General features: G+C 44.4%; 1 protein-coding gene across 1 annotated transcript in view; it reads left to right on the top strand.

Annotated features, from left to right (window-relative positions):
* Window positions 1-7503: 7503 nt before the first annotated feature.
* Window positions 7504-21807, top strand: part of LOC144607898 (transmembrane protein 201-like) — a 30896-nt gene continuing 16592 nt past the window's right edge. The window contains exons 1-2 of the mRNA XM_078425026.1: window positions 7504-7711; window positions 8414-8557. Coding sequence (XP_078281152.1) covers window positions 7504-7711; window positions 8414-8557 — 352 coding nt within the window. The remainder of the gene's footprint in view (window positions 7712-8413; window positions 8558-21807) is intronic.

Here is a 21807-nt window from a genome sequence, read left to right as displayed (position 1 = left end):
TGCTCCTGCCTCATGCTTAGTTTAGCTTCATTTCCTATTACACATTTAATTGTGCTCGACATCTGTCCCACTTCAATTGTCAGTAGCAGTGCAGTCTATCAGCCCTAGTAAGGAGCGAGGTGTCGACTCCCGCGGTCCATCAGACCTACAGTGAGTGAGGTGTTGATTCCAAAGCCTATCAGTCCTGGTAGGGAATGAAGTGTGGACTCGATAGTCTATCAAACCTGCAAGCAGTGAGTGAGATCTTGACTCACGCGGTCCATCAGACCTACAGTGAGTGAGATCTTGACTCCCATGGTCCATCAGGTTCTTTGGGATTCCGATGTTGAGAGCTCGGAATATAAGGCAATAAATCATATTTCAAGCAAAAAGAATGTGAGCAGTCCATGATAAAACATGTACATTTGTGAATGGATGCCTATTTTGGTCACAGATCTGTGGTAACGTTGGTTACTGTGAAATACAATTATGTGGAAGTTTTTAATTATTCTGGGTGACAATTAATGCACGCCTTGCCTCCAGCACCCAGTTCCCTAGGATGGAAATCCTTTTTTTTAAACTTAAAGGCCCTGGGAGATGCAAATTGCTTAATTTATTTTTAAATGGTGGTGTTATTTTACAAACTATTAGATAAATTATCTTTCCTTTCCATCTAATACAAAATAAAGCGATGAGTCCATTATTGTGATGGACTTTTGTCCAGTGTATATTTTAACTAATGTAAAAATAGAGGACTAATGTTAAGTTTAAGCTAATGAATCGTTTAATGGTCTTTTCACCTCTATTGTCTCAGTAAGTTAAAATTCTCCATCATTAGCAATGTATTTGCTGCCTTGAGCTATTTCCTATATGTTTGGAACAGCAGGGTTCGTTGACTGTGTGAGAGAAGGGATCAGTCTGTCTGAAGAGTTTTGGGGAAGGAGAGGCCAAAGGTCCCGGTGATACATTCAACAGAGAGCTTTGGCTCCCACCTGCACACGGAGGAACAGCGAGCAGATTGCAGGCATTTTGACACATCCAGCCCTCTTGTTAGTTCCGACATACAACGCTACATGCTTTGGAGATTGACTCCTTGGCCCCTGCCCTTACAGGTGTTGGAGATGATTGTTTTCCCCCTGTTTGGTGACAGCATGAAGATTCCTGCAGATTACCAGCCGTATTCAACTTTCCACCAACGCCTCCCGACATCTGAAAGGAAGCTGAGCAAAGTGATGGGCCGGGGCGTGTCTGAAATGCTTGGCTTTAATTCCAGGGGAAATGTAGTGTTGCTGACAACAATGTGAAAGGTTCTATTGTTTAAAAAAAAAAGTTTGATGTGGACATCTTTGGAAATTCTCTTGCGCTTATCCTACAGTTATTTGCCATGTTGTAACAGCGCAATAAATCAATAGCTTTTTATCATCGCTGGATTGATTCACCTCATTGGAAGGGAGGTGACGAGGCACAGTGCAAATCAAAGGGACATTGCAGAGTAGATAGCCTATTACTGAATATGAAGCCTATGAATATTACTGAATATGAAGCCTATGAATATATATAATGCCTACAGAATATGAAATATTGTCCGATAACATATGTGTTTGTATAGGTGGTTTAGATACTACCTTGGCATTGCCTTGGTTTTCTTGATTGAGCACTTATCCCGGTGTTACAGCATGTATTTTGCGTTTTATTGGTAATTCAGTAACTGTTATGGCAGTTGGTCGGCAAAGGTCTGCTTCTAGTTTTAAAAAAAGACACAGTGCTGGAGTAACTCAGTGGGCCTGGACAGGGTGGATGTGGGAAGGATGTTTCCAGTAGTGGGAGAGTCTGGTACCAGAGGGCACAGCCTCAGAATAAAAGGACGTACCTTTAGAACGGAGATGAGGAGGAATTGCGGTGGAGGGCAAGTCATGGGGAATTTTTAAAGCAGAGATTGATAGGTTCTTAATAAGTAAGGGCATCAAAGGTTACGTGGAGAAGGCGGGAGAATGGGGTTGAGAGGGAAATAAATCAGCCATGATCAAATGGCAACGCCGAGTGGCCTAATTCTGTGTTATGGTCAGGCAGCATCTTTGGATAACATAGATAGGTGACTTTTTGGGTTGTGACACCTATCCATTTTCTCCAGGGATGCTGACTGTCCTGCTGAGTTACTCCAGCACTTTGTGTCTTTTCCTTTGTAAACCAGCATCTGCACTTCCTTGTTTCTACATCCTCTGTTTCTAGTCATTTATATTAGAGATACATTATGGAAACAGGCCCTTCGGCAACAGTTGATATCCCGATCACACTCATTCTGTATTATCCCACTATCGCATCCACTCCCTACACACTGGGGACAATTTACAGAGGCCAATTAATGTGCAGACCTGCACGTCTTTGGGATGTGGGTGGAAAGCAGAGCACCCGGAGGAAACTCGCACGTCACAGGAAGAAAGTACAGTATAAACTCCACACAGACAGCACCCAAGGTATCGAGCACAGGTCTCCGGCACTGCGAGACGGCAGGTCCACTAGCTGCACCATTGTGCCACTCTAGAGATTGAGACGGATGTGCAAACTCTACATGGACAGCAGCCAAAGTCAGGGTGTAACCCGTGTCTCTGGCGCTATGAGGCAGCAGCTCTGCCAGCTGCCCCTCTGAGCTGCCCTTGACAACGTTCAGGGCCATCTATTGCAGGGCGCTTCTATTTATATTTAACCTGTTTTCGTCAAAGGTTCACTGAGCGTTTGTCAGCGCCAGGCCTGTGCTCGCTGGAGTTTAGAAGAACGAGGGGGGACCTCATTGAAACATACAGAATAGTTAAAGGCTTGCATAGAGTGGATGTGGAGAGGATGTTTCCACTAGTGGGAGAGTCTTGGACTAGAGGTCATAGCCTCAGAATTAAAGGACGTTCCTTTAGGAAGGAGATGAGGAATTTCTTTAATCGAAGGGTGGTGAATCAGTGGAATCAGCGTTTGTCAGCAGGCAGTGAAGAAAGCCAATGGAATGTTGGCCTTCATAACAAGAGGAGTTGAGTATAGGAGCAAAGAGGTCATTCTGCAGTTGTACAGGGCCCTAGTGAGACCGCACCTGGAGTACTGTGTGCAGTTTTGGTCTCCAAATTTGAGGAAGGATATTCTTGCTATTGAGGGCGTACAGCGTAGGTTTACTAGGTTAATTCCCGGAATGGCGGGACTGTAATATGTTGAAAGACTGGAGTGACTAGGTTTGTATACACTGGAATTTAGAAGGATGAGGGGATCTTATCGAAACATATAAGATTATTAAGGGGTTGGACATGTTAGAGGCAGGAAACACGTTCCCAATGTTGAGGGAGTCCAGAACCAGGGGCCACAGTTTAAGAATAAGGGGTAGGCCATTTAGAACAGAGATGAGGAAAACCCTTTTTAGTCAGAGAGTTGTGAATCTGTGGAATTCTCTGCCTCAGAGGGCAGTGGATGCCAATTCTCTGAATACATTCAAGAGAGAGCTAGATAGAGCTCTTAAGGATAGCGGAGTCAGGGGGTATGGGGAGAAAGCAGGAACGGGGTACTGATTGAGAATGATCAGCCACGATCACATTGAATGGCGGTGCTGGCTCGAAGGGCCGAATGGCCTACTCCTGCACCTATTGTCTATTGTCACACAAGGCTGTGTGGGCCAAGTCAATGGATATTTTTACGGGTGTCAAGGGTTATGGGGAGAAGGCAGAAGAATGGGGTTAGGAGGAAGAAATAGATCAGCCGTGATTGAATGGCGGACTAGACTCGATGGGCCAAATGGCCTAATTCTGCTCCTGGCACTTATGACCTTATGAGAATCCAGTTAATTGTTTTGACATTTCAAAAATAACATTTATCTCCTCAATAATTTGAATTACTCATTTGACAGGGAAAGAACCAACTTTGAATTAAAATGTAGTTTTGTATTTTTGTAGCCCTGTTTCACAATTCTGGGATGGCCTGAAAAATGTCAGGCAGCAGCTGTGCCACTGTGCCAAGCCTAAACATTCATCATTTTCATCAACTATCCATCACCTAGCCTGCTAACTCTGCAGCACTTGTTGATCAGCTTACCAACTGACCAGCCTGTAATTATACTGTATCTTTCTATCAATTATATCAAGTATAAACAAATATATAATTGGTTGAAGCAGGTGCTAGATACAGAAAAAAGTCACAAAGTTTCCACAAAAAAACCCATAAAATCAATTTTTCTCTCTCAACCCCATTTTTCTGCCTTCTCCCTGTAACCTTTGTTGCCCTTTCTAATCAAGAATCTATCAATCTCCGCTTTAAAAACACCCAAAGACTTGGCCCCTCTGCCATCTGTGACAATAAATTCTGCAGATTCACCACCCTCTGACTAGAGAAACCCTCCCCCTCATCTCCATTTCTAGAAATACGTCCTTTTATTCGGAGGCTGTGCCCTCTTGTGTTAGATTCTCCCGCTACTGGAAATGGTACATAAATACAACCAAGCCAAATTCAAGTACAATAGTTAGAGCAAATGTGAAGATAGAGTGCAGAATATAGATCTCAGCATTGTAACGCATCAGTTCCATAGACAAAGACCAATGTCCTCAATAGGGTAGAGGTGAATCAGACAGTAACCTCGCTTATGGAAGACTGATTGCAGGTTTGGAGGTCACACATTTATTCCACATGTTGATTTTGTTCTGTGCTCTCCTCCACATCTGTCCCATTGAGGGCTTGGGCACAGGTCCCAGGGGAGAATGAAGTGGGGGTAATTGGATCATGCTGTGCTTTAACCATTCTGTTATTGGAGACTAAGCTTCATTTTCATGTCCTTCGCCAGATTCGGGCTACTTGTTCAGCGGAAGTCGACCACCATCCCAAGCAGCAGCCTTCAAGGATTCGCCTTCTTCAGGTAGGTTTATCTGGAGCATCAAATTAGCCTTGACATTGATGTATGCATAGCTCCGGTTTGGTGAATGTACAGTTGAGAGACAAAGACCTGCAGATGCTGGAAACTTGAGCAAAAGTCAAAGTGCTGGAGGAACTCATTGGGTCAGGCGGCATCGGTGTAGGGAATGGACAGTTGACGTTTTAGGTCGGGATCCTTCTGCAAGTGGATCCCTACCCAAAATGTTGTCTGTCCAGAGACTGAAAGGGGGGGTCCCAACTTGAACCGTTGTCTGTCCGTTCCCTCCACAGATGCTGCCTGACCTGCTGAGTTCCTCTAGCACTTTGTGTTTTGAGTGCAAAGTTGACTGTGGTTGAATTGGAATATCAAGGATGGGATATTGAAGAATGGCTATATCAGGGGCAGATTGCAAACTGATTAGGGCACCATGGTGAGTTGGTAAATTGAATCCAGAGTAGGCTTGATCACAGAACATCTTCTGTGATCAAGCCTACTCTGGATTCAATTTACCAACTCACCATGGTGCCCTAATGGTATCACCTTGCTGTGTGTAGAAGTTCGCTGTGTCCTTAATTTGGCTGTTTGTTTCCCACATTGCCAAACAGTAACCACAAAAGTATTTCATTAATTTCAAAACACAATGAGATACTCTGAATTCACGACTGGGGAATTGCAAATACAAGTCATTTTTCCTTTTGGTGCACTAGCAGCTTTGTGGTGGAGCAGTGTTGGTGAGAATGCACAACTTTATGTCAACATTGGTTGTAGAAATGATAAATACATTTGAAAAACACGACTAGATTGTGATTGTCCTTAGTTTAGTTTAGAGATACAGCGCGGAAACAGGCCCTTTCGGCCAACCGGGTCCGTGCCGACCAGCGATCCCCGCACATTAACACTATCCTATACCCTCTAGGGACATTTTTTTAAACATTTACCAAGCCAATTAACCTACATACCTGTATGTCTTTGGAGTGTGGGAGGAAAACCGAAGATCTCGGAGAAAACCCACGCATGTCACGGGGAGAACGTACAAACTCCGTATGGACAGCACTCGTAGTCGGGGTTGAACCCGGGTCTCTGGCGCTGCATTCATTGTAAGGCAGCAACTCCACCACTGCGCCACCGTACCGCTCGTCTTCTATCGAAAAATATTCATAAGGCCCCTGTAATTAATTTTTTTGTTGTTATTTCAAACTTAAATTATAATTGAAATCCTAATGGTAGTAATTAGCTTTACTGTTTGGAACTCAAGCCTAAGAAAGTGCAGGTGTAGAGAAGCTCAGGCTTCAATATTCATTAATTAGCCCACACCTGGAGAGAGGCAGTCAATGAAAGAGTCGCATCCACTCACGCTAGGATCCAGGCCTGAGCCGTAAGGTGAAAAATGTTCAGTTATCCTGAAAGTGCTGGCTTTTAAAACAAAAGACTTTCTTATCTTATAATTATTGCATCGCAAAAACAGTTATCATGTGAGAGTTGCAAAAAGAGATTTATCAAAGCAGTTTCCCCTCATCCTGGGTACAAAGGCAACAGTGTCACAGCAAACAAGCCTTCACGGCACCACTTAAGCCACGGGCAAGGATAGATACCGCCCAATAATGATCCCACTTGTCTTTGAGGAGTTTGGTGCAATCAAGAAAGTAGTTGGTAATATACCAAGAAATTTAGTCTTAAGAAACTTCCTGACCTGAAACGTCGCCGTCCATTACCCTTCAGGGGTGCAGAAAACATGGCCTAGCTTCTCCAATATCAAAAATAGAAATTACTTCTGAAATTAAATCAGGAAACATAAGGTTTCTCCAAAGACGTACAGGTATGTAGGTTAATTGGCTGGGTAAATGTAAAAATTGTCCCTAGTGGGTGTAGGATAGTGTTAATGTACGGGGATCACTGGGCGGCACGGACTTGGAGGGCCGAAAAGGCCTGTTTCCGGCTGTATATATATGATGATGATATGATGATATGATAAGGTTAATTGGCTGGGTAAATGTAAAAATTGTCCCTAGTGGGTGTAGGATAGTGTTAATGTATGGGGATCACTGGGCGGCACGGACTTGGGCCGAAAAGGCCTGTTTCCGGCTGTATATATATGATATGATATGATATGATAAGAGTTAAGGGCCATTGAGGTAAGAGGCTGATCTTTTTTTTTGAGATACAGCGCGGAAACAGTCTCTTCGGCCCACCGAGTCCGCGCCAACCAATGATCCCCGCACACAAGCACTATCCTACACGCACACCAGGGACAATTTACAATTTTTACCAAAGCAAATTACCTTACAAACCTGTACGTTTTTTGAATTTGGGAGGAAACCGGAGCACCCGGAGAAAACCCACGCAGTCAAAGGGAGGCTGGTTAGCACGCAACAAAAGCTTTTCACTGTACCTTGGTACACGTAACAATAAACAAAACTGAGAACGTACAAACTCTGTACAGATAGCACCCATGGTCAGGATCGAACCCGGGACTCTGGTGCTGTAAGGCACTCTACCGCTGCACCACTGTGCCACCCCTAAATTCTTTTTCGCTCTTTTGTTTTGTGCTTCCTGTAGATTATTTCTCCCTGAAGTCTGGAAGCCGACCTTCATCTCCCTCGATGTCTCCAGCTCCGTCACTAGCAGGGTCAGTAACGTCTAGTTCTGGCTCCATGTATCTCAGACGCCCCCTCATCAGCCCAGCCCGGCTCAACCTCACAGGACAACGACTCAAGTTGTTCGCAGAGCATCACGCAGTCCACCAAAGGCCGATAAAGTCGGCTCCTAAAGTCCGTCCCACTCCAAACCCATCAGAGGATGCCAACGTGTGCAGTACCAATCTGGTGCAGGATGCAACACAGCTCTCTCCGCACAGTCATGGTATGTACTTGTAGAAACAGGTTTGCAACAATGCAAATCACCAAAACTGAACACGAGTGTGGTACGGTTTCTCAGTGGTAAATTTGCTAGTCAACGGGTATCTAATTTGGTTGCAGAAGTATCTTTCTGCTAACAGTTGTAATTCTCAATTGGTTTATACTCAAAACATTCATCACTTTACTGACTCCCCGCCAAACTTACCCATGCACGTCAAGAATAGTTTACTGTCAAATGTCCTGACACGGAACAATGAAATCCTTACATATAGCAGCACAACAGATATAGTCTTTAAACACCAGAATAAACAAGTAAAGTTCAGTATATATAGATATGAATGAATAAATAAGTTTATTGGCCAAGTATGTGCATATACAAGGAATGTGCCTTGGTGCTCCGCTCACAAATGACAACACAAATATACAGTTAACAATTAAGAATAAAGCATAAACACATCAAAACAATAAGGATACACCATTACAGTCTAAACATGTGGGTGAAAATAAACCAGAGCAAAAAAGAGACTACAGACTTTGGTTATTGAGTAGAACTATCACTCGTGGGAAAAAAAGCTGTTTTTATGTCTGGCTGTGGCTGCTTTGACAGTCTGGAGTCACCTTCCAGAGGGAAGTGCTTCGAAGAGTTTGTGGCCAGGGTGAGAGGGGTCAGAGATGATCTTACCCGCTCGCTTCCTGGCCCTTGCAGTGTACAGTTCGTCAATGGGGGGAAGGTTGCAGCCAACAAACTTCTCAGCTGTGCGAACGATGCGTTGCAGCCTACGAATGTCGTGCTTGGTGGCTGAGCCAAACCAGACCATGATGGAGAAGATGAGGACGGACTCAATGACAGGTAGAAAATTGGACCATCATTGCCTGTGGCAGATTGTGTTTCTTCAATTGCCGCAGGAAGTACATCCTCTGTTGGGCCTTTTTGACTGTGGAGTCGATGGTGGCCCCCCATTTAAGGTCCCTGGAGATGATGGTTCCAAGGAACTTAAATGACTCCACAGATGTGACTATGGTGTTGTTGATGGTGAGTGGGGGGAGGGGAGGGGGGATCTCTTCGAAAGTCTACAATTAGTTCCACTGTCTTGAGAGCATTGAGCTCCGGGTTGTTGCGATGGCACCAGGACGCCAGCTGTGTCACTTCCCATCTGTAGGCAGATTCCTCCTGATCCTGGATCAGTCCAACCAGGGTAGTGTCATCCACAAACTTGAGGAGCTTGACAGAGGAGTCTGTGGAGGTGGAGGTCAATCAAACAAACAATAATAGTGCAAAGGCAAGACCAATACCCCAAGTCTACGTAGTTTGGAGCTTATTTGGAAGTTGTAATGTTTAATAGTTTGATAGTTGTAGGGACCAACTGGTTCCTAAACCTGAACGTTTTAGTTTTCAGGCTCCTATACTTTCTCCCCAATGACAGGAGTGAAATGAGTGCGTGGCCAGGGTGGTGGGTCTTTGCCGGCTGCCTTTTTGATGTAGCAACTCCCGTACATCCCTTTGATGGGGGGGGGGGGAGGGGGGGGTCAGTACCCGTGATGGATTGAGCAGTATTCATCTCTTTCTGCAATCTCCTTTATTGCTGGGCGGTCCGTGTGCTGGAACAGGCTGTGATGCAACCAGTCAATATGCTCTGTACTGTAAAGCTGTAGAAGCTCAAGAGAGGGTAGACACAAAATGCTAGAGTAACTCAGCGGGACAGGCAGCATATCTGGAGAGATGCTCGAGAGAATATTACTCCAGTGGATTACTCAGTTAGGTTGATACAAAGAACTGCAGATGCTGGAATCTTAAACAGCAAACGGTGTTGGAGTAACTCAGTGGGTCAGACAGCATATCCAGAGGACATGGATAGGTGACGTCTTGGGATGGGACCCTTTTTCAGACCGATTGTAGTAGTGTGGAGAAAGCTGGAAGAGATGTGGAGCAAGACAAAGCCAGGCGAGTGATAGGTGGATACAGGTGAAGGGGATTGTCTGGTAGATGTGTGGATAATGGCCAGAGGTGAAAAGGAGACAAAAGGTTATTGGATAAGGAAAGAAAAAGTATGACTTCTATCTGATCTTCCTTTGAGGCATCCATGGGAAAAATCTTCAGACTATTCTCCTCTACAAATAAGAAATTTACAATCCAAAAACAATAGTTGGAAGTGATAGAATTTTACTGAAGGGAATATTTATAAATGTAATAACTTGGTAAATAATTGTATTTAATTTGTTTTAGCTTTAAATATAATTAGTTGTTATAACTTGGAATATTATGCAGGAATTAAATATAACGACAGGGAATTGCCTTCAGTGGAATTCCGAATCTTTCAGCTTTTGAAAGGCTTGGATGGCTTTTAATGCCTTACCCCACATATCCGGGTTACCATACTGTAGGGTTAATGTAGACGTGAGACTTCCAACCCACATCCATAACCATTCTAGAGAGAGAAAGAAATAATCATACTGACTCAAAAGTAAAATACCCCCAGTAGACAGAAGTTAAGCCTACCCATTATCAAAAGCAATAACCGCAACACTGTTGGTAGAGTCAATGGCAACATTTAAACCCCATTCCAGAGGTAAATAATCTAGGTTGACTCTAGATTGTCAAAAATCTGCTGCACTGATTGTCAAAGAGGACACTCATTTGCATGAAGTGTTGAAACCAGGATTTAGGTTTCAGTTTATAGTTGTCACATGTACAGTGAAAAGCTTTTGATTTGCATGCTAATGAATAAAATCAGATAATACTATACGTAAATACAATCAAGTCAAGCTCAAGTACAATAGGTAGAGCAAAGGGGAAGATACAGAGTGCAGAATATAGTTCTCAGCATTGTAGCGCAACAGTTCCAGAGACAAAGTCCAACATCCGCAATGGGGTAGAGGTGAATCGTACAGTACCCTAGCTTTTGGAAGGACCGTTCAGAATCCTGATAACGGGAAGAGGATTTGAGGTATGGAATTTTGCTAAAGAAAATCATACGAAGCATAGAGAAATGTACAGAGTTCTAGATGTAAGGATGGCACTTGGGCAGGCCTGGATGACAGTCCCAAGGTGTAGGATCAGCCATGTCGGACTGAGAGCCTGATTGTGGTGAATGTTTGGAACAATCTGAAAGCTCAGCCTCTGAATAGTTCATGATAGAAACACGGAACAGCAGATGCTGGTTTACAGAGTGCTGGAGTAGCTCAGCAGATCAGGCAGCATCTCAGGAGAACAGAATGTATGAGACAGCTCTTCAATCCTTTTGTTTCACACCTTCTGTCTTTTTACCCCAGGCCTTTGCCTATCAAGTAACCCCTTGTGTCCATCTATTAGCTGCCAGGCATAGTCCTGCACCCCTCCCCCCTCTCATTCATCTTTCTTTCCCCCATCCCCCTGACAATCAGTCTAAAAAAGGGTCCCCACCAAAACGTTGCTTTTCCACATCCTTCTGAGATGATGCCTGACCTGCTGAGATACTCCAGCACTCTATCTTCTGTTCAGGATAGAGATGGATAGATCTTTGTCGATGAGGGCTATAGGATTAGTACAGGAAGTGGCACTCGGGTATAAGATCAGCCACGATCCTATTCAATGGTGGAGTAGGCACAAGGGACAACTGGATTTCCAATGCTGTGGCACATTGCGTTCCTATCTTTATCTGTGCCATTGAGGCAACTCTTTTTAAATAAATCCACAAAGTACTTCCCTTCAATGTGTAAACTATTCCACTTTAACAGTTAGTATTGAATCAGCTTCCAGCATCATTTCCAGCAGCATATCACAAATCGTCAAAGCTCAACACATATTGTTCTATCCAACCCCTCCAAAATTTTGTGGGCCAAGTTTCTGATCCACTTGGCAGTTATAATAATGATCTTTTTTCTTGTCTATCACAACTCTTCATGGTTGTGATCACCATGGTTATTCACGTTACTCCCTTTATCCTGTATCTGCACGCTGGATGGCTCGATTGTAATTATATATTGTCTTTCCGCTGACTGGCAACACACAATAAAAGCTTTTCACTGTACACGTGACAATGAATTAAACTCTGCTCACCATCGTTAAATCTCCCTAAAAGTACAATTTAGACCAAAACTCTTTGTTGGTGAATTTACAAGGCTGCGGGATTGCCCACATCAACATAATGGCTCTTGAGAAGATGCTGGTGAGCCATCTTCTTGAGCCACTGCAGTCCTGGTGAAAATACTCCCCACTGTACTGCAAGGCAGTGAGTTCCAGCAACGATGAAGGAGTAGCCTCTCATAATTTGTCATCCAAAGGGGGGGGGGGGGGGGGAGAAATGTAGAAACTGGAAACCTGAAGCAGCCGCAAATACCCAAACCGTCAGGCAGCATCTGTGGAAGGCTAAACTGTTAACGTCCCATCAGATGAAAGATCATTGCCCAGAAGCAATAATTTTGTTTTTGTAACGGTTGTCACTTTATTAAAGAAAGTTCTGCACATTGCAGTTCTACCTGGAGATGGTGGAGGTCCCCTGGAGTGGGCTACCCTTACAGGAAAGATGTGGAAGCTTTGGCGAGGGTGCAGGAGAAGTTACCAGGATGCTGCCTGGATCACGGAGGATTAGCTGCAAGAGAAGCTGGTCAACCTTGGATTGTTTTCTCTGGAACTCTGGAGGTTGAGGGCAGACCTGATAGGAGTGTATAAAATTATGAGAGGCATCAATAGGGTAGACAGGCAGAACCTTTTTCCAAGGGTGGAACTGTCAAAGACCAGAGGGATAGGTTTACAGTGAGAGGGGCAGTGCTTATTGGAGAAGTATGGGGCAGGTTTTTTTACACGGAAGGTGCTGGGTGCCTGGAAATTGCTGCTGGGGGAGGGAATGGGGGCATATACGACAGTGGCTTTTAAGTGGGCACACGGAATGGAAGGCTATGTTGGGCGTGCTCCTTGGTGTACCTACCTATGTTGTATGTTTTCATGTTCTTGTCTATCTAGGTTATAATAGCCGTGAATATGAGAAGCGCTGTACACTAGTGTACAGTTAGGGGTAGGTTTAGAGTAGTCGGGCAGACAGTAATGATGAGTTCACCTAGATTAGTCAGTCTTGCAAGTAAGTGAGTCTTTGCTGCAGTCAACACAACAAAAAACAATTCTCTGTGACCGAAAATACCCTGATAATATTTGTTTTTTGGGTTCTTCAAATATATATTCCAAAAAGAACAGAACTGACGGTTTTGACCTTGATTGCCAGATTTGTGTTTTGTTTTGTCTTTTTCCTCACTAATTCCTTCCCTTTTAATAAATACCTTCTCTTCAGTTCTGTGAGCTGCCCTTTAATTTCACTGGCTTCAGGAGGGAAGGTAGAGAGCTCTCTCTATTTTTCAGCAACAGCACAGGAACAAGAGAAATCTTTTCATTGCTAATTATGTGTTTCATTCTCTATTTTTTGCTAATTCAATGGCGAGGCGGCAGATCATTCTGCCAACACCAGCCTTTACATTTGCAAGGTCTACTCGAGGAGTTCTTGCATTGCCGAGACTTGCCGCTGACAACTTTTGGATGAACAAACAATCTTGTACAAGTCAAGAGTGTGGTGGACACAAAATGCAGGAGTAACTCAGCGGGGCAGGGAGAATCTCTGAAGGGAAGGAATGGGTGACGTTTCAGATCGAGACCCTTCTTACTGAGAGTCAGGGGAGAGGGAAACTAGAGGTATGGAAAGGTTCAAAGAGAATAAGGTGTGAAAACAACAGATCAAAGCAGACGATGGACCGCCTTCGGCCCACCGAGTCCATGCCGACCACTGATCGATCACCCATTCACTCTAGTTCTGTTATCCCACTTTCTCATCCACTAGGTACACACTAGGGGTTATTTATGGAGGCCAATCAACCCACACATTTGCACGTCATAGGTTCATTGGTTAGGAAATGTAGAATGGTTCATTGTTGACTGAGGGGAAGGTGAACCCCTATAGAAACATAGAAAATAGGTGCAGGAGGAGGCCATTCGAGCCAGCACCGCCATTCATTGTGATCATGGCTGATCGTCCCCAATCAATAACCCGTGCCTGCCTTCTCCCTATATCCCTTGATTCCACTAGCCCCTAGATCTCTATCTAACTCTCTCTTAAATCCATCCAGTGATTTGGCTTCCACTGCCCTCTGTGGCAGAGAATTCCACAAATTCACACTCTCTGGATGAAAAAAAAATTTTTCACCTCAGTTTTAAATGGCCTCCCCTTTAGTCTAAGACTGTGGCCCCTGGTTCTGGACTCGCCCAATATTGGGAAAATTTTTCCTGCATCTTGCTTGTCCAGTTCTTTTATAATTTTATATGTTTCCAATACAAGGCATACAAATAGTAAAATTAATCAGGAGGATAGTGAAGCTAATCGGAGCAATGGGGTGGGGGGGGGGGGGGGGGCGGAGAGAGAGGGAAAGCAAGGGTTACTTGAGATTGTGAGTTGTTCTGTGGCATCTGTTGATCGAGGTACATTGAGAGAGTCTCTCGTTCCCCTTTCCCCAGTGAGATGGTTACAGGTTTCACCAGACTATGCACCGTTACTTGCCTGCTTGCAACACATTTTGATTGTTTAGTTTAGGGATAAAGCATGGAAACCAGGCCTTCAGCCCACCGAGTCCATGCCGACCATCGATCACCCGTTCACACCAGTTCGATGTTAACCCACTTTCTCGTCCACTCCTTACACACTGAGGTTATTTACAGAGGCCAATTAACCTGCAAACCCGCCCGTCTTTGGGGTATGGGAGGAAACTAGAGCACCCGGAGGAAATCTACGCCGTCATGGAGAATGTGCAAACTCCACACAGACAGCACCTGAGGTCAGGATTGAACCCAGGTCTGTGGTGGTGTGAGGCAGCAGCTGTGTCACTGTGTTGCCCTAGTTTATGATGTTGCAAACCCTGCAGATGTTCCAATCGAGCGAAAAACAAAGTACTGGAGGAACTCAGAGAGCAAGGCAGCATGTGTGGAGGGAAATGAACAGATGACGTTTCAGAATGAGACCCTTCTTCAGACTGATGTAGAGGGGATAAAGTTTGTGAAGAGAGGTGAGGGAATGAGTCCTGGAACCTTAACTATGAAGCGGGTTCCAATGAGGTTGATGGTAGCTAAGGACTGCTCTCTAGTTGGTGATAGGATGGTTCGGTTGCCTGTTAACAGGTGTGTCTCTCACTGTCTTAGATGTCTCTGAATGGTGCTCATTATTACAACTGTAGCTTCCAATAGAAAAAGACAAGGTTGTATTTCTTGCATTGCAGGTTTGTGGCTGCATCTCAGGCACATTACACCCCTTCCTAACTCGCCTCTCCCAGCACGTCATTTGAGTAACTTTTCATTTGTTTGCACACTTCAGTTGAATCCTTTTTCATTCCAATCTAAATTGGATAGAACTTGCTGTGAACAAACTTTCTGGAGCTGTATTTCTGAGATGTAGACGCATAAAATATAGTTGCCGTAAAAAACTCCAACTGGAGTAGTGCATGGTCCTGGGGTTGAATTTTAGTTCCCCTCGAGGAGTGGGATGGTTCTCAAGGGAACAGGACTGGCTAAATTCATCTCAATCTTGCAATGCTAAAAGGAAAGACTTGCATGGCTGTCGTCCTTCAGAGATTCTTCTACAGCACTTCAAGTGAAGTCACCTTTGCACCATCGGAAACACAGCACGTTCCCACCAACAAAAAAGTATTAATGACCAAATATTTGTTTTCGCAATGTTTCTTCTACCCAGGATATGGTGGGACAACTCTGTTGAAATTGCTGGCTTTGGAGAGGGCCCAGAGGAGGCTCACGAGAATGATCTTGGTGATAATTTGGTTAACATATGAGGAGTGTTTGAAGGCTCTGGGCCTGTACTTGTTGTTTAGTAAGATGAGAGGTGATCTCATTGAAAGCTACTGAATCATGAAAGGCCTGGCTGGGGTGAACGTGGAAAGGATGTTTCCACCATTAGAAGAGTCTAGAACCAGAGGGCACAGCCTCAGAATGAAAGAACGTAACTTCAAAATAGAGATGAGGAGGAATTTCTTTAGCCAGAGGGTGGTGAATGTGGGGCATTCATTGCCACAGACGGCTGTGGAGGCCAATGCATTGGGTATTTGTAAAGCGGAGATTGATAGGTTCTTGATTAAGAAGAGTATCAAAGGTTATGGGAAGAGGGCAGGAGAATGGGGTTGAGAAGGAAAAATAGATCAGCCAGGATTGATATAAGTGGCTCGGCACTTCAACTCCCCCTCCCACTCCCAGTCTGACCTTTCTGTCGTGGGCCTCCTCCAGTGCCATAGTGAGGCCCACCGGAAATTGGAGGAACAGCACCTCATATTTCGCCTGGGCAGCTTGCAGCCCAGCGGTATGAACATCGACATCTCCAACTTTAGGTAGTTCCTCTGTCCCTCTCTTCCCCTCCCCCTTCCCAGATCTCCCTCTATCTTCCTGCCTCCACTTATATCCTTCCTTTGTCCCGCCCCCCTGACATCAGTCTGAAGAAGGGTCTCCAGCCAGAATTGATAGATCAGTAGGCTTGATGGGCTGAATAGCCTCATTCTTTCTCTGTCTTATGGTCTTATATTACTGGACTGGTAATTGAGAGATTTAGATGAACAATCCAGAGACCCGAGTTCAAATTCCACCACAGCAGCAGTGGGAATTTAAATTATTGTTGTTCTAGAATTAGGGAAAAACAACTGGTCTTGGTAATAATGGTGGCCACAAAAGATACTGGATTGTTTGTACAATTGCAGCTGGATTCTAATATTCCTCAGGGGAGAATATCTGCCGTTATTACCCTCCCTCAAATCCAACCCATGCAGTTGTCTGAAAATGCCCTCTGAAATGGCTTGGCAAGTCTTTCTGTTCAAGGGCAAGGAGAGGTCTGTAATAATAAAACGTGATACAAGACCCCAAACAAACAGGAGAAGAAAAGGCGTGCTCTTTAAAACAGTGCCTTGGGATATTTCTCACACATAGAAAAATGCCAATCAGCCCTTTGAGTCCTAGTCTATGTGACTCTTCCCTCCCCCTCTCCACCCATTCTCCTGCCACCCACTTATACTGGTGGCAAGGTGGAGGTGCCAGTTAATGCACCAACTAACATGTGCAGTATTTGAGATGCGGGAGAAAATCAGTACTGGGAAAAACACGTGGAAGCTCCACACAGATCGCTGCCAGGGTTTGGATCAACTAGCCTGTCACAACAGTAAGACGGCAGCATGAAACTATGCTACTGAGCTGCCAGGAATTTAGGGCTATGAGAAACATGGCCTCGCAGATTGTGGCCTGCCCTCAGTACTGCACGACAGTGCCATTATTGCTGCTTGCCTTCACGATGCCAATAAATCATTGGAGTGTGTATACAGGCAGGCAGGTGGGCTAGTGTAGATGGGGTATGTTGGTTGGTGTCTAGGGTCTAGAGATGTATTGAGGGACCAACGCATCTGTGGAATTAATCACAAATGACTTGCGTTTAGTGTCTGATGATCCCTTTTGTCAAGTTAACGCAGAGTTTTATTTAAAAAACTGATTGACATTAATTTTATGGAAGGAAGTTAAGAGGAGTTTAGAGAAGACGTGTCTCTAAGACATTCCATGGTACGTTTGCAGAAACGAGTTGAAGGGAGATCAGATTTCCTCGTCCTTATCCTCAGATAACAAGGGATCTTGCAATGCTATGCAACACCTGGTGCTGTCAGCGATACGCGAACAGGAAAGGAGGAGATTTACACGATAGGAAGTGAAGTAAAGATTTCACAGCATCTCCAGGGATTAATTGAACAATAGGTTTTCCCCTGCAGATTTAAATGCTTGCCGATCAGTTCAATCACACAGATGACAGTGCAGATTAATCTACGGTTTGAACTAAAGTGCTATTAACCCCAGATATGGTGATCTTTTTTCTTAAATATGAGAGAAATCTTCAAGTTAAAATCGTGAAGTCACTGGGAAAAAAAAGAGTAGAAAAGTACAGCACAGGGAGAGGCCAGGCCCTTCGGCCTGATGTGTGCGCCAAACATGATGCCAAGATAAACCCATCTCTGCCTACACGTGATCCGCATCTCTCCTTTGTCTGCCTATCCATGTGCCTATCCAAAAGCCTCTCAAACACCACTTTTGTACCTGCTTCCCCCACCACCTCTGGCACCATCACCCTCTGTGTACAAAAAAAACTTGCCCCGCACACCTCCTTTAAACTTTGTAGAAACAAGGAACTGCAGATGCTGGCTTACATCGGCGGGTCAGGCAGCATCTCTGGAGATTTATTCACAAAATGCTGGAGTAACTCAGCAGGTCAGGCAGCATCTCAGGAGAGAAGGAATGGGTGATGTTTCGGGTCGAGGCCCTTCTTCAGACTGATGTTAGGGGGGCGGGACAAAAGAAGGATATAGGTGGAGACAGGAAGATAGAGGGAGATCTGGGGACGGGAAGGGAGGGACAGAGGGACTATCTAAAGTTGGAGAAGTCGACGTTCATACCACTGGGCTGCAAACTGCCCAAGCGAAATATGAGGTGCTGTTCCTCCAATTTCCGGTGGGCCTCTCTATGGCACTGGAGGAGGCCCATGACAGAAATGTCAGACTGGGAATGGGAGGGGGAGTTGAAGTGCTCGGCCACCGGGAGATCAGTTTTGTTAATGCGGACCGAGCGTCTCTGGAGAACTTGGATAGGTGACATTTCAGGTCGAGACCCTTGTTCAAAGTAAAAGCAACTTTTTCTAGGAAGATTTTTTTCCTTTAAACTTTGCCCCTTTCACCTTAAAACGATGCCCTCTAGCTTTTGACATCTTCACCCTGGCAAACATGTTCTGGCAGCCTATACTATCCCTACTAACAGTCTACCCTATCAGTGCCTCATAATTTTATATACTTCCTCTGGAGTTCCAGAGAAAACAATCCAAGTCTCTTCAACCTCTTCTTATAGGTAGTACCCTCTAATCCAGGCAGCATTCTGGTAAACCTGCACCCTTTCCAAAGCGTCCACAACCTTCCTGGAATGGGGTGATCAGAACTGCTCACGATATTCTAAATGTGGCCTAACCAAGAATGTTTTTTATTACATGCCAAAGAAAAAGCTGCATCATGACTTGCTGACTCTTATACTCCACACCCCTACCAATGAAGACAAGCATGCCATATGCCGCCTTTATCACTCTATCTACTTGTATTGACACTTACAGGGTGCTATGGACCCCAAGATCCCTCCGTGCATAATGTTGTTAAAGGTTTTGCCATGAACTGTACACTTTCCATTTACAGGGACAGCACAGTGTCACAGCTGGTGGACCTGCTGCCTCATAGTGCCAGAGACCCGGGTTCGATCCCGACCTTGGGTACTATCTGTGTGGGGTTTGCCCATTCTCTGTGACCGCGTGGGTTTGCTCCGGGTGCACCGGTTTCCTCCCACATCCCAAAGACGTGCCAGTTTGCCGGTTAATTGGCCCTCTGTGAATTGCCGCTAGTATGCAGGGAGTGGACGCGAAAGTGGAGTAACATAGAAGTAGTGTGATCGAATTCAGAGTGGACTAGGTGGGCTGAATGGCCTCGTTCCATGCTCTAAACTACAAAAACTTGCATTTGGTCTTGCAAAATGCAACACCTCAATGGTTGATTTAAAATCAAATGATGGTGGCAATGATAACTGAAGTTTTACGTATGTACAAAACTGAAGTTTTACATATGTACCAAAGTAAGCAAGGTATGAGAATCTGCAAATGCAAGAATGGTTTTTATTACATGCCAAAGAAATATTCAAAGATTACTAGTTGTAAATCATGGAATTTGGATATCTGATCAAACACACAATACTGGTTATGCCTTCCTTTTAAAAATCTATTGATTTATTCCCTTTAATTGTGTTTTCAGGTGGGGGGGGAGGGGGCGGTCAGTCTTCTATCCTTCTCCCTTATGCTTCCTCACTCTGCAAAGACATAAGTTCATTAAAGTTAGTTCTCATGCTGTGCCACAGATATGTATAGTAAGAAACAGGCCCTTCGGCCCAACGCATCTTTGCTAATCATCATACCTGTAGACACTCATTACATTAATTCTATATCACCCTAAGCTTTGCTCATTGAAGCACCTCTCCAGATGCCTCTTAAATGCTTTTACATAGAAAATAGGTGCAGGAGTAGCCCATTCGACCCTTCGAGCCAGCACCGCCATTCAATATGATCATGGCTGATCATCCAAGATCCGTACCCCGTTCCTGCTTTCTCCCCATATCCCTTGATTCCGTTAGCCTCCACTGCCCCCTGTGGCAGAGAATTCCACAGATTCACAACTCTCTGGGTGAAAATGTTTCTCCTCATCTCAGTCCAAAATGGTCTACCTCTTATTCTTAAACCGTGAGCCCTGGTTCTGGACTCTCCCAACATCGGGAATTTTTTTCCTGCATCTAGCCTGTCCAATCCCTTACGAATTTTATATGTTTCTATAAGATCTCATCCTTCTAAATTCCAGTGAATATAAGCCCAGACGATCCATTCTTTCATCATATGACAGTCCCGCCATCCCGGGAATTAACCTGGTGAACCTACGCTGCACTCCCTCAATAACAAGAATGCCCTTCCTCAAATTAGGAGACCAAAACTGCACACAATACACCAGGTGTGGTCTCACCAGGGCCCTGTACAACTGCAGTTGGACCTCCTTGCTCCTATACTCAAATTCCCTCGCTATGATGGCCAACATGCCATTTGCTTTCTTCACTGCCTGTTGTACCTGCATGCTTACTTTCAGTGACTGATGTACAAGGACACCCAGGTCTCGTTGCACCTCCCCTTTTCCTAATCTGACACCATTCAGATAATAATCTGCCGCCTTGTTCTTGCCACCAAAGTGGATAACCTCACATTTTTCCACATTACACTACATCTGCCATACATCTGCCCACTCACCCAACCTACCCAAGTCACTTCTACTGTTCTTGCCTCCACCACCATCTCTGGCAGATCATTTCAGATACTAGTTACATTTTGTGTGAAAATGAATCCCCTTTAAACCTCCTCCCTCTCATCTGAAACATTCGCTCTAGTTTTCGGCACTCCCTACCATGGAAACAGACACTGGCAACCTATGCTATTTGTGCCTGGGCAGCACAGTAGTGCAGTGGTAGAGTTGCTGTTTGTATGGAGTCTGCACATTGTCCCTGTGATCACGTGGGTTTTCTCCAGGTGCGCCGGTTTCCTCCAAAAACGTGCAGGTTTGTGGGTTACCTGGCTTCTGTAAATTGTAAACTGTCCCCTAGTGTGTACGATAATGCTAATGTACAGGGTGATCGCTGGTCAGCGCAGACTCGGGCCAAAGGGCCTGTTTCCGCGCTGCATAACTAAAATCCAGAGTTTATGCCTTTATCACGTCATCTCTTGCTTCCTTGCGAGGTTAATACAGTCCATTAAAGCCACAAAAAGAGAGGCAATGGGGATTGAAAATATCTTAATACATTTCAATTTGTTGCCTATATGAAATGCCACAAAGATTAAAACTGGTGTCTGCGCAAGGCCTTGACAGTATGGGCAGTGGTGGAGTTTGCTCGTTGGAGGTCCACAAGATATCTTGACTGTTTCGGACTGCAGTTATTCCAGTCTGAAGAAGAGTCTAGACCCAAAATGTCACCTATCCATGTTCTCCAGAGATGCTGCCTGACTGAGTTACTCCAGCGTTTTGTGTCTTTCCTTACTTGTTCCAATCAGTTCTGCCTGGGCAGAACATTGACTGCCACTGAATAAAATTTCCAAGCAAATGAGTTGTATCTGAGTGAATAGACTTAAACTAGACCTGATGGCTGTGTTACTGCATATTTCTCAGTGATTGTTGTTGTCAATTCTTCTGTTAAACAGGGAATAGATCCAAACATGTTTCACAAAATGTCTTAAAGTTAGAATTAGTAGTCTGACTTGTGCACTTAGTATCAGGAAAAATTGAAGGTTTCCCACACTTGATTGAAAAATATACTCTGTCACTTGTCTGATTAATTGGGTTTTAATAAGTTAAACCAATTATTGCTTAATGTGGACAGGCATATAATTATTAACACTCAGCATTAATCATTTCCGTTGGTAACTAATAAGATACCTAATATTATTAGATACCAAAGATACCTAATATTATTATTCTAGTATTGGTTATATTGGATCAGTTTTT

The sequence above is a fragment of the Rhinoraja longicauda genome, chromosome 30 (genome assembly GCF_053455715.1).
Source record: "Rhinoraja longicauda isolate Sanriku21f chromosome 30, sRhiLon1.1, whole genome shotgun sequence".
NCBI lineage: Eukaryota > Metazoa > Chordata > Chondrichthyes > Rajiformes > Arhynchobatidae > Rhinoraja > Rhinoraja longicauda.
This window is presented reverse-complemented; position numbering and strand designations above follow the sequence as displayed.